The sequence below is a fragment of the Odontesthes bonariensis genome, chromosome 16 (genome assembly GCF_027942865.1).
Source record: "Odontesthes bonariensis isolate fOdoBon6 chromosome 16, fOdoBon6.hap1, whole genome shotgun sequence".
Classification (NCBI taxonomy): Eukaryota; Metazoa; Chordata; class Actinopteri; order Atheriniformes; family Atherinopsidae; genus Odontesthes; species Odontesthes bonariensis.
In genome coordinates this window covers 1,891,848-1,905,614 of record NC_134521.1, presented here as the reverse complement: position 1 = coordinate 1,905,614, position 13,767 = coordinate 1,891,848, and the positions used below count along the sequence as shown (strand labels likewise).

General features: G+C 39.8%; 1 protein-coding gene across 1 annotated transcript; it reads left to right on the top strand.

Annotated features, from left to right (window-relative positions):
• Positions 1–3,016: 3,016 nt before the first annotated feature.
• Positions 3,017–13,707, top strand: LOC142401620 (uncharacterized). Its single transcript, XM_075487088.1, has 8 exons — positions 3,017–3,062; positions 4,648–4,959; positions 7,224–7,261; positions 7,388–7,480; positions 9,559–9,579; positions 9,667–10,077; positions 10,592–10,822; positions 12,396–13,707. The coding sequence occupies exons 2-8, from the start codon at positions 4,650–4,652 to the stop codon at positions 12,645–12,647; spliced, it is 1,356 nt and encodes a 451-aa protein (XP_075343203.1). The 5' UTR covers positions 3,017–3,062; positions 4,648–4,649; the 3' UTR covers positions 12,648–13,707.
• The last annotated feature ends 60 nt before the right edge of the window (positions 13,708–13,767 follow it).

Genomic DNA, 13,767 nt, shown 5'->3' with positions numbered 1-13,767 from the left:
AAATATCAAAAACCTTAGATATGTATAGAGATCTTACTTAAGGACCCCTACTGGTGGTAGTTTCCTCTATGGATGGGATTTGAACCCAGGTTACCCATACGAAAAGTGGCAATGTAATTCATTGGTAGGTATGTATGAATGCATGTATCCATGAATGTATGAGTGAAATTATCAAAAATCAAAAATATAAAAATTTTTTGATTTTTACGAATGTAAAATGAATGTATGTATGTATGTATGAGTGAAATTTAAAAAAATATCACATATGTATGGAGGTCTTACCTAAGGACCCCTACTGGTTGTAGTTTCTTGTACGGATGGGATTTGATCCCATCCAGGTTACCCACTAGCCTGACTACGTCATACTCACGATTCTAGTCAGAATGTGAGTCTGATACCGCTGGATAGAGATTTGAGTTGTTTCAACCGAACCAGGAGAAAAAATGCCTCTTCGCTCAATTGGATAGACCTACAACCAATCAGAGCAACGTAGTATGTGACGTAGATTAAGCAACACACACTTGTTGTAGGAAGGACGGCAAAAACATCTTTTCTATCGATAAAAGCCTTTATCGCGTTCCTCTGTTCGTCTTTCAAAATGAATGCAATGTGGAGATCCTGTAGAACAGACTCGATGGCAGAATCTACACACCCTAGCTCTCCAGCGGCAGCCATGTTTGTTTCAAACAAAGTCAAACCAAGCGCTCTTTTGTCACGTAGTCGATAATGTCCCTGTTGATCATCTGTCCATCATCGTATAAAGCCCGCCCTGGCAATCTGATTGGGTCGACCAATTCTTGGTCGGGCATAATGATTTCCCAACTGAGCAGAGCCAGACCGAACTTCCCGACCAAATCTTTTATGGGCGGGGCTAAGTTCGGCTGGCACCCAGGCTAGTTACCCACATGAAATGTGGCAATCTTACCTCTACACTATGCATTGGCAGGGTTGTATGTATGTGTGAAATTTTCAGAAATTAAAAATATCAACATATTTTTTATTTTTATGTATGTATGTATGTATGTATGAGTGAAATTTAAAAAAAAAAAAAAAATTAAAATATTTTGATTTTAACGAATGTTTATATATGTGTGTATGTATGTATGTATGTAACTTTTCAAGAATATCAAAAGTCTTAGATATGTATGGAGTTCTTACCTAAGGACCCCTGCTGGTCGTAGTTTCTTGTATGGATGGGATTTGATCCCAGGTTACCCACATGAAAGGTGACAATCTTACCTCTACAGTATCCATTGGTAGGTAGCTATGTATGAATGCATGAATGTATGTATGAGTGAAATTTTCAAAAATATAAATAATTTTTGATATTTACGTATGTATGTATGTATGTATGTATGTGTGTACGTATGTATGTATGAGTGAATTTTTCAAAAATATCAAAAATCTTAGATATGTATGGAGGTTTTACCTAAGGACCCCTACTGGTGGTAGTTTCTTGTATTTGAAGGATTTGAACATTGCATGCATGCATCCATGCATGTTTGCATGTATGTATGTATGTATGAGTGAAATTTTCAAAAATATCAAACATTTTAGCTATTTACGTATGTATTTATGTATTTATGCGTGCATAAATGTATGTATGTAAAATAAATCTAAAATGATCCCCAAAATACCATATGTTAATATTTTTTTCCACTTTTTTTTATAAATCTTTTATTCCACTTCAGTTCTGATCATAACCACCAAGTTTTCAATTATTTTTAAAAAATTTACCCCTTTAAATACTAGTGTATATGAGGTAAACACCAATTTCTGTTAAAAACATAAACACAAAAACTGCTGTATTTTCAATGCAAATTGGAATTTTCAAAAATTTAAAATATAATTTTCGATATTTACGTATGTATGTATGTATGTATTAGTGAAATTTTCAAAAATATCACATAAGTATGGAGGTCTTACCTAAGGACCCCTACTGCTGGTAGTTTATTTTATGTATGAGACCCAGATTACCTACATGAAATGTGGGGATCTTACCTCTACACTATGCTTTAGCAGGTTTGTATGAATGTATGCATGTGTATCTATGTGTGAAATTTAAAAAAAATAAAAATATCAACCTATTTTTTATTTTTATAAAAAAAATAAAAAGGTTTAAGGTCAAAGTCTGTTGCTAACAGGCTTTTATTTTGTAAAAGTCTGCTGCTCGCAGGCTTTTATTTTGTAAAAGTCTGTTGCTCACAGGCTTTTATTTTGTAAAAGTCTGTTGCTCACAGGCTTTTATTTTGTAAAAGTCTGCTGCTCACAGGCTTTTATTTTGTAAAAGTCTGTTGCTCACAGGCTTTTATTTTGTAAAAGTCTGTTGCTCACAGGCCTTTATTTTGTAAAAGTCTGCTGCTGTCTGCTGTGGAACAGGAAAAGAAAGTAATCGGCGGATCCACCAAACATGGAGAAGGGTACGGAACTTTTACTCGGCCATTTTCATTTCAAAGTTCTTCCAGACGGCGGAGTCGACAGAACCAAAGTCATCTGTAAACACAGCCAAGTTGAATTGTCTTCTCAGCGTAGTAGTTCCAGTCTAAAATATCACTTAAAGGCAAAACACACAACTGATAGCAGCAAGTCATTCAAGGAAACAGACAGTGGAGCGAGGCTTCTACATAAAAACTACAGAAAGATGCTGATGTTAAAAGTGTGTTTGCACAACAAATGTTATGGCACTTTCATTCATATGGCAGCACATTTAAAATAAAGCTAAATGCTAAAAGCTATACACTACTTTTGGATTCATTTTTGGATTCTGCGTACAAATGTGATTAATCGTGATTAATCAGGGAAATCATGTGATTAATTAGATTAAACATTTCAATTGTTGCCCGGCCCTGATTAATTTATGATTATCTTTATGTTTTATGGAATGATTTTATGTAGCTGCAAAGCTCTTTGAGTTGTGCTCTACAAATAAACCTTTCTTGGAGGACAGGTAATCAGATAGTTTCTGGGTGTGACTTATGACTCATAAAACCGACTTCACTGTTCGACCTCCACAACTACAAACGGCTCCTCCTGCCAGCCAGAAAAACCAAGAAAAACAAACGGTGAGTATTGAAGACTTCTTGAGTATTCTTGAAAAGTTGAAAAATGGATTTGCTTCGTTCTCTTTCGTTAATCATTAAACGCTTGATCTAGTTTCAGTGTAATTAGTCCCATCAGGAAGTTTCTGACCTCTTAGTGCGTCGCACTTTCTAATCTTTGAGCAAATATGCTGGATGTCCTGTAACAACGAGCCGACCGACTGATACTTTACTTAAGGTTTTGTCATTTTAACCGATGATGGCCATGGATACATTGAGTTGTGCTGTGGGCAACAACATGAAACCTGTTTGATTAAAGGGATAGTTCGCCTCTTTAGACATGAAGCTGTACGACATCCCATACTAGTAATATTATTTATGAACATCTTCTTACCCCCTGCTGCGTCCTGCGTGCAGAGTTCCAGCCTCTTTTAGGCGGTGACGTAAGTAGTCCGGCTAGTTGGCTGGGGCTTTTAAAATAAAGCGTTTTGCTTCTGAAAACAACATACATTCAACAGAGTAATACATTTGCATCACAGAATCGTATTTTCCGAAAACGTTACACCTCACAATCGCTTGGCCCTAGGTTGCAGTATCATTGCGTGCTGCCGACAGCCGCGCCTGTTTCTCGGTGTTTACTGCTCGGAAAGTTAACGTAAATATGTCTGACTACGACACTGACGATGAAGACATCCCTTTTACCACAGAGCTAAAGGGATATCTTTATTAGGCCCTCCTGAAAAATGCGATTTTGCGATCGCTGATTTTATTGCAAAATCAGCAAAATACCGCTGATTTATGCGGGGGTCAATATTTTGCAAAAAAAAACGCATATTCACCGCAATAATCACATTTTCCGCACAAAATATGCGAAATATGCAGGACTCGCTTGATTTCACAATCTCCGCACTTTTCTGCATAAAGTTGGGAAGAGAAAAAAATGTCGAAAATTAAAGAGAGACAAAATGAAAAAAGCTAATCGATCTCACCTACCGACGCACATTACTGCCAAAGACCGGGCAAAGCAGTACCCCGATGTCTTGCACGAAAGCGGGGGGAAACTATTCTGCACCCCGTGCAACTGTGTGTTGGAGCATAAAAGAAAATCGTCGGTGACGTGCCACTTTACCAGCGCGAAACATTTGAAAATGCTTTCTGCAGCTGCGGAAAGGAAAGCCAAAGCCAGAAAGCTGACGTTCACCGAGGCATCAACCTCCAAAACCCTTGCGAGGGCTACCAGAAACGAGGTGAGTAGCGTACAAGCTCCAAATAAAGAATAAATGAAATGCTTGTTTATCACAGGAGGTCTTTAAAATGACTCTTCTCGCAATTTCATGGCATAAAATCATTAAAAAAACACGCATATTCAATCGCAAAATCCAGGATTTTAGCCCGCAAGATCAAGGATTTATGCCGGCGTTTTTCTGGAGGGTCTACATTATGAACCAGAATATACAGATGCCGAACTTCACCAGATGGAGTTAGAACGGGCAGAGAAATGGTCCCAGCTGAAGTTGGAGCCACAGCTGCTGAATGCTGAATACAGTTTACAATGTTGATAAACTCAGTAGGAACTGATTCTTTCTTTTTTCTTGTCTCCGGGTGCCAGAGATGGCAGGCATTTCAGAGGATGAGTGGAAAGAAGCAATGTTCAATATCTTTAAGAAGCTGGAAGATGCCCAGTTCAATAAGATGGTGGAAAGTCTCAAAGTTGCTGATCTTTTAACGCCACAAAAGAAGAAAACTGACAAGTACAGAAGGGATTTGGCCCAGAAGATTGTTGAGAAGTATGGATTAAAAGAGTCTATTTCCAGAATCGATGCGGCAATGAAAGAGATACCAAGGAACGACGAAGGAGTCCAGGATCTGCTGCGACCTTTTGTGGAAAAACCGGGGATTGAACAGGAAGAGGAGCAAACGGGTGAGTTCACACAGTTGGCTTTAGTTTGTGGAGGTTCTCAGCAGATAACAGGTTAATTATATCATTGATGTTGGTTCTGATTAATAAAAAGAATGAGGGAAAGTGGAAATTTATATTAGTTTAAGTAAATTAACAAATATTTAAATTATCCCCTTAACGCCTGAATTTATATAGCTGTATATAAAAAAATGTTTTGTGTGTGTTTTAGCCTTTAAGTAGATGGTAAATAATGCTGAGATTATTAATTTCACTTTTGCACAAACAATAAATAGAACAGGCATCCTGGTCAATTTGGAGTCAATTTGGTATGTTTGGTATGTAATTTGGTATGTTGCTTATTTGCAACACCAGGCATAATGGTCAATAATAAGATAACAACAACAAGGGGTTAATCATTTAATCTATAAAGAGATTCAAGTTTAGGAGATGTGTATTGTCTATTTCTGTTTTCAAACTTTAATCTCTTTCTTGAGGTCTAGATTTTAATGAGGTGGGCTGTCCTAACATCCCTCACTGAGCTCTCTACCCGCCTTTGTCTCACTTTAACACTGCGCTGTCATAGCAAAATGATGTACCGAATCATGGTAAGGGCAGCCTGGGACCCGAAGGATTCTGAGGAAATGGTCTCAGGAAGCAGAAGAAACTCTGAAAGGACATAACATTTTTACTGACTGTGCACCAGTCAGAGTGGTACCAGATGTTTCTGCATTTAGCAGACGCTTTTATCCAAAGCGACTTACAAATGAGGATATAACATTACAGCTAACATCAAAGCTAACAATAAGCTACATAGAAGGAAGCCACCAGTCAGACTCTGTCAGAGGTGACAGCGTAGACATAGAGGGAAGTACAGGGTCAGTGCAGGGTAGGAGATGAAAAGAATCTGGATTGTCTTGTATCTAGAGGGCAATACTTTGAATCCTTTGACGACCGGAGTCACCGAGTCGTGACGTAAGCAAAGAGAAGAGGTCCCAGTATTGAGCCTTGGGGGACCCCTGTGGCGAGGTGGTGCGCTGCAGAAGTGTGACCAAGCCAGGACACTTTGAATGACCGACCAGTGAGATATGATTCAAACTAGGAGTGTGCTCTCCCTGTGATGCCCATCCTGGAGAGTATGGACAGAAGGATACAATGGTTGACTGTGTAAAACGCAGCTGATAGGTCCGGCAGGATAAGATCTGATGATTTAGCTGTCGCTCTGGCTTCTTTTAAGGCTTCTGTCACAGCCAACTGAGCCGTTTCAGTGGAGTGGCCACTTTTAAACCCAGATTGGTTTGGGTCAAGGAGGTTGTGTTGTGAGTAGGGTTGCAAAATTCCCGGTATTTTCAAAGACGGAAACTTTCCATGGGAATTTATGGGAATAAACTGGGAATTTTCCAAAATTGAAGGTTGGCTCTTCTAGGGAACTTAAATATAGTTGAGGAAAGTATATTTTAGCATAATCTTGACTAAAACAAACAGATGCCATTCCTCAATCACATGCACAGAGCACACTGCCTACTGCATGGCTATTGAGACCACACCCCCTACTGGCACTGTGCACGCCTCCATCACATGTACAGAAGATTTCTAGAAGACTGGACCACACTTTTGAGCCTGAAGCACAAAGACTATTGAAGGCACACATTTGAGCCTGTGGACTTAACAAAGTGAAATAAGTTTTGATGATGTTCTGGAGATTTTTGGATGGAGGGGGGTTAGGGGATGGGTAATATTGAACCCAACACTCCTGTTTTTGTTCATCCACGAAACAAGTAATTAGAACGTGTTCTACTCTACTTACAAATAAATCTGTTGAAATATCTGTTGAAAACATTTTGTATGGATGTTTTCTTATGACTTCTGTTTATATTTATGCTTGGATATAATATATTCCCAGTTAGTTCTCCTAAATTCCCATTAGTTCTCATAATTCCCATTATTCCCATGGAAAGTTTCCAAAATGGAATATAGCCAAAATTCCCAAGCTTAACTTCCCATGGAAATTTACTGGAAACTTTCCGGAAATTTACCGGAAATTTTCCGCCCCTTTGCAACCCTAGTTGTGAGAGAGATTAGTAGGAACAGGGTCCAGTGGGCATGTAGTAGGACGGCTACATGTGAGAAGTTAAGACACACAGCTCTCAGGGAGAGGGGTGAATAAAGAAAATGAGGCAGTAGGACTGTCAATTCCTTGATGTTCAAGAGTTCGTCTGTTTTGAAACCTTTTTTAAAACGTTGTTGCCCCATGTTTTTACCTTAAAATTGTTTGTTCTGTTTTCAAGTTCAACAACCTTGCTGCTCGAGTTCCCAACCCGAGCAGGTAAAAGAAATCAATACTTTTATTTTTGGTTTTGTATTTGGTTTGCTGAGTTTACTTTACTTTACACATATTTCTGTTCTTAGTGCAAATCTAAATGAATGGGAAAATATGTTTTGTTATGTACAGACTGATTCTGCTGGAGCGGTGAAGATGAAACAGGGAACAGCTGAAAATGAAGATGAATCCCTGAAATTGACTGGGTCTGCTCAACCTTCCAAGGTAGGTGCACTGTTTTAATTTGTGTTTTTACTCTCAAGTTGGCTGTTGTTTAGATAACAAGTAGAAAAATAAGATTAGATATACTAATCTAAGTTTATCATGGAAAACTCAAAGAGCCCAAAAAGCAACAACAGAAGTACATGTTGACCTGAATGTAGCATAACAATACAGCTAATATCAAAGCTAACAATAAGCTACATAGAAGGAAAGCACCAGTCAGACTCTGTCAGAGGTGACAGAGTAGAGATGGAGTGCAGGTTTAGAGAAGTACAGAGTAAGTGCAGGGTAGGAGATGCTCTCTGAAGAGCTGAGTCTTTTGCGAGACCCAAAATTCCAAAGACAGGTCTGCTGGAGACAGCCATGTCATTTTTTATCAAGGTCCTGTTTTAAAAAACAGTTTTTTTTAGCATTTTAAAATGCATTTTGGGGCTCGTTAAGTGCTTTTCAATCGATTTTCCCATTGAAGACAGGTCTGATGAAGACAGTTATGTCATTTTTTATCAAGGTCCTGTTTAAAATACAGCTTTAATGGCATTTTCAAAATGGCCTCATTTTGTGCTTTTCAATCAATTTTCCCATTCAATTTTGCGCCTCTGCCAGTCCCTAAATGGAGGAGACATTTATGTCATTTTTATCAAGGTCCTGTGTAAAATACAGTTTTTATGCCATTTTAAATATGCTTAAGTGCTTAATGTTAAGTGCTTTTCAATGCATTTTCCCAATGCATTGTGGGTATTTGGATGAGGCATCTGCAAGGCCCAAAATGGCTCCATCTTGGCTTTGCCCTCATAAGCAGTCTCAGCCCAGAGCAGGCTGTTAAGCTTGTTGCTAGGAGACAGCTCGTCAGCATGCGAGCAGCTGCATCAACTGACACAGACTTCTACCTGTTTAAAATGGACTATTTTGGACTTTCGCCTACTTTCTCTAACAAACGGTCACAGCTCGAAAAGTAAATGTCGTATCCGAATAATTTTCGTACCGTGAGCGCCCCGAGGGACGGCAGAAGCCAGCGGTGTAATTTTCATTCGGCTACCAAGTGGGGCTCGTTTTTTATGGCAGTTTTAGAATCATTTTTACACATTGATTTTATGATTTTAGCCATTTATAATGGAGGGAATGTCAGTTGGAGGGACGACTCTCCGCGCTCAGAGGCAATTTGTTGTAAATCTGTGTGGCAGAGGTCAATGAGTGTGACATTGTGTGAAAGAGGACAAAAATGCCTACGTTTTGTGATAAAATTTGTCCAGATCGGCCAGATATTTCGGACATGAGAGAGATTTGTTTGACGAATCGGTGCAATTTCAATTTAGAGTGAGCAGTAGAGTGGGAGAGACGCAGGACCTGACATGTTGTCACCCTAAAACGTAAACTGCCGTTGTGTCAAAGCCGTATAAGATATGTACAAACCCTTCGATTCAGTTAAAGCCCAGAGTCTCGTGTCACATACAAACTTTGAATGAGGTCTGTGCTATGCTGTATGGCTGAGTTATAAGGCCTCTGAAAAGGCCATTTTCAAGCTCGTTTGGGCCCAAAATGGCCTTTTTTTAAATTTTCCATGCGTTTTCCCATCCGCATTTTTCCGACTTTTTCCCATTTTGCCGGAATTCCTTTTGACTAATGAGAGCCAAACGAAATAGCACACCATTCCCGATTGATACGCACGCAACGGTGTGCTTTTTATGTCGGTCGGAGTATCGCTGCCAGACTATAGCGCGCCGAACTTTAGGGCGGAAACGGGAAAATAATAAGAGTCTGGCACAGGAGTAGTGTGTCTAATGCCTTCGGCATTGGCACCCATAACTACACCCACACATGGTGGACTCAGTGTTTCTGTTGCTTGATAAAACATTCAAAATCCTGAATATTTACAGTCGGCTGGAAGACTATTACACTGTTATAAAGGTTATTATTGTTAAGATAAATATCTATACATTTATGTGTTTATGAAAGGGTTATTTACCTGTAATTTATCCTGTACAGCATATTGATAATAATAGTAAAAAATGAAGCAGTTACTCATGTTATCCTTGTTAATATGTAAAGTAAACAATCTTTAACAAAATGTTTTTTTTTTTCAGATGAAGAGAATTCCAGGTTCAGTGAGTGAAATTCTTCATTTAGTATTTAACTTTGTACTGATTCTTGTTTGCACGTATGTTTGTCTTGAAACCTTCATCTGTGTCCAGATGACCATCAAGGACCTGAAGACCGGCGGTGCCCTCGGCCAGAAACCTGTAACTGTGAAAGTTGTGGAGAAATCTAATCTGTCCCGGTATGGAAAGCAAAAGGAGGAAAGGTTTCTCTTCCACCTGGCAGTTGCTGATGAGACGGACTGTATCAAAGTGATAGTGTTTGGAAAAGAGCGCTTCCAATCCTTCGAGAAGGGCCGCTGCTACATCTTCAGAGAAGTATTAATGGGAGAAAATGTCCTGAAAGTCCCAGTAAAGAGCAAAGTGTCCATTACAGCTCCGTTTGAAATCCCAAAGAATCTGGAGCTTGAAGCTAAGAAACTTTTTTTTAAACCAGTTCAATCCATCGCAGAGGTCAAAACATTTGAAGCACGGGTGGTCGTGAGTGTTGAAGGGACTGTGAAGAAGGTGAGTTTCCATCAGACACTGAGCAGTACATCTGGTTAAATGTGCCAGAGTTATCTCTGATTTAACAGGACCTTCAGAGCTTTGGTGATTGTCGCTCTACATACGTCATCTGGTATAAGTGATACAATTGGCTATGAATCGCACGCAAAGCAGCATGGGAAGAACCAGACGCCATTTGATAGACATTCGTAGCGCCCAATAAACGGCTCTAGGCATTCGTAAACCACGCCTCAAATACGAGAAAATGCACACCTAGTTCCCAGACCACCATCTCATCCAGATGTGGACGCGTCAGCCAGGCTAGCTTTTTAGAGGAAGTTATTTTGTAATGTTATTAGTGTGTGATTCCAAAAAAAGGGGAATTTTGAAAATTAAAGTGTAATAGCCAGCAACACTTTGTCCAAATATGGTCGCATCCTGGTCATAACAGCTGATCTGCAACCATTTTATTTAAATTTGCAAACACATAACGAATGTGTTGAAACTCACTCAGTGTTGTTTTAATCTTGCGCAGATCGGTTCCACCGAACTTATCCCACTTAAGGCCAAACGGGAGAAGAAAGACAAGCTTGACTTTGAACTTGAAGATGAGACGGGCTCCATCTCAATCAGCTTGTGGGGAGAAGACACCAAACATCTGAGTGGAATATCAGAAGGAGACACCGTCAGGGTGAACAACGTAAAGACCAACATCTTCAGAAGCACAGTCTCACTGAACTCAGCTGACCTCACCAGCATTGTAAAGGTAGATGTTTTTCTCACCCTGCTGATGCTGTCAGATTCAGCTTCTGTTTGTGGCCGGGTGCATTCAGACCACAGGGAACATGTCACAGTTCACGTAATGGTTGCAGAAGGTACCGTGGGTGCTAAGTAGGGATGGGAATCGAAAACCGGTTCTTGTTGAGAACCAGTTCCCAGTGTTTCAATTCCTTGGAATAGTTTGGCGATTTTTGCAAACGATTCCCTTATCGATTCCAGTGGGCGCGAATGACGTCACCACGCAACGTTGCGTGGCGAGTCCAGCGCAGCCAACAGCCAGCAGTAAACATGGCGCCCAAGCGGTACAAAAGCTCGAAAGTTTGGTTACACATCCCTAAAAAAGACGACAACAGGGCAACTTGCAAAGTGAATATTTCACCAAAGGGAGGAAATACTACCAACATGCAATAACTATGAATGAATGATTAACGTTGGTGAATCTGAACCCAGCAACGTTAGCAACGTTAGCAACATTAGCAACGTTAGCAACGTTGTAGTAGTAACAATGAATGAATGTCGCGTTTTCCATCTGCTCCGGACTAACGTCGGTGAATCTGAACCCAGCAACGTTAGCAACGTTAGCATGTCCTCGGCTAACACTGCAGGTAACTAACTAACAAACACTGCCTATCCTGTTAGCACCATTTGCCTCATTGTAAAAGCTGCTGTTAGTAACGGTTAAGGTTAAATGAATGCCTTCTCAGGCATTACATTTAGATGAAATCATGAGAGACAGAGCCTGACTGGCTCAGAGCCAGAGGCTGGTGGTACTACCCCCAGTTCACCTCTACCTCCAGCTTCTCCTTTCACCAGAGCAGGAAGAGTTCAATTACCCAGGCCAGGATAGACCAATGTGGACCTCACCGTTGTTGGGTTTGTAAGGTCATGACTTGACTTCTAAACTTTAGGGTTAGGGCTAACTTGAAGAGACCCAAATTCAATGGGAAAATCGATTGAAATCGATTGAAAAGCACTTAACGAGCCCCAAAATGCATTTTAAAATGCTAAAAAACCTGTTTTTTAAAACAGGACCTTGATAAAAATGACATGGCTGTCTACAGCAGACCTGTCTTTGGAATATTGGGCCATCACAGAGACCTCATTCAAAGTTTATATGTGACAGGAGACTCTCATATTTATAGGTTTCTTCCAGGCATATGCATAAGGATTAAAACTCATGGTTATAGGAGAGAAAAAGAAGACACTTTTGCCTAAATGCAAGAAACTGCCCTGTTTTGGAGGCGTCATAAGTCAGCCATACTACATCACAGGGACCTCATTCAAAGTTTATATGGGACAGGAGACTCTCGACTTTAACTGAACTAAAGGGTTTATCGATTGGACGGGCAGTAGATTGGCACCCATCAAAATTGCTTCAGAAATTTTCTAGTTTAAGTTTTTATGCTGACATGAGGGTTTGTTTGTGAAAAGGCCAACGTAAGTATATGTTCTAAGTGTCTAACCGTGTTACAAACATCCGCGACTCATGCCCAGTATTCATGCGTATGTTTGCTGATTTCCAGTCTCGGCTCGCCCTGATCTTGACTGTTTTTGTGCAGGTGCAAAGTGCTTCGGTCCAGAGTGTCTCCCTTCTGATTGTTGGGATCACAGAGGCTGGGCGGGAGGTGACTGAGCTGGATGCAGACATCAACAACCAGATTAAAACGTTGGTCGTGGCTTCCCAAATGCTGGCAGATGTGTTTGGTGTCCAGCTGGACGACAACTTTCAAGATACGCTCGTGGAGAAATTGCCGTTTTCAGGAAAAGCAGAAATACGAGGAAATAAGATCGAGCACCTGGAAGCTGCTTAAAAGAAACTTAAAGAAATTATCTTGTCGTGGTCCTTTGCAAAAATTCTAATATAAATGTTAAAAATAATGAATATTGTTCAACTTTTTTTACCCATGCTTCTTTCTCCTTGTGATGTAATCTGGTTCACTAACTCTGAACGGCTTTCACAGCTCGCTCACGACTGAAGACCAGTTTCTGTGCAATCTGTTGGTTTCCTTAGCTCGGAAAGTGTTTTTGAATTGGCTCTATATGAAAGAATTGGATTATTTTATAAATAATTATGATTACAATTAATTGAATTCCAATTGGCTTGAATTGGACTTTATTATTTAAGTGCCTTGAGATGACATTTGTTGTATTTGGCGCTATATAAATAAAACTGAATTGAATTGAATTAAAATAACTGTTGCTTCATCATGATGCTGATCAGGTAACAAAGACTTGGGCTTTACAAACTTTCTATCAACTTTTAGTCTCTTACCAAACCAAACTCACTGTTTCTTATGACCAAGTATTAATATATTACCTGTATATCAGTGTCTGTTCCAGCTCCAAATGTTATCTGAGAATTTGTAATTTCCTGGAAATCATTAACAATGCTGATGACTTGGGCCTAAAGAGCTGACCAATCAGAGCAGAGTGTGAAATGCAAAGGAAACGGAGGTAATCATTGAGATCTGCCAGAAGAAAACCCATTTATAGATCACACTCAGTGGGGTCTCATGGCACTGAAAGGATCGGATTATTGGCTAAATTACAATCAGATTGAGTTATTAAGTTCATGTAGACACCTTAATCTGACTAAGAACTGGACTGGATCGGATTATTGGCTAAATTACAATCAGACATAACAATAAAAATAATCCACAGTCAGGACTTCTTGTTGTGTTGTAAACATAAACTACACCAGGTTGCCTTTGGGTGAAATTAGCTGCATGACATGATGCCTCAATTCTGATTCTTGTTCAGCAAAACTAAAAATCAAACACAGTCGTGGCTAATAGCAACATGTTAGCAAGAGGCTAACAGATAGCCTCTGGCTAATAGCAACATGTTAGCAAGAGGCTAATTGATAGCCTCTGGCTAATAGCAACATGTTAGCAAGAGGCTAACAAATAGCCTCTGGCTAATAGCAACATG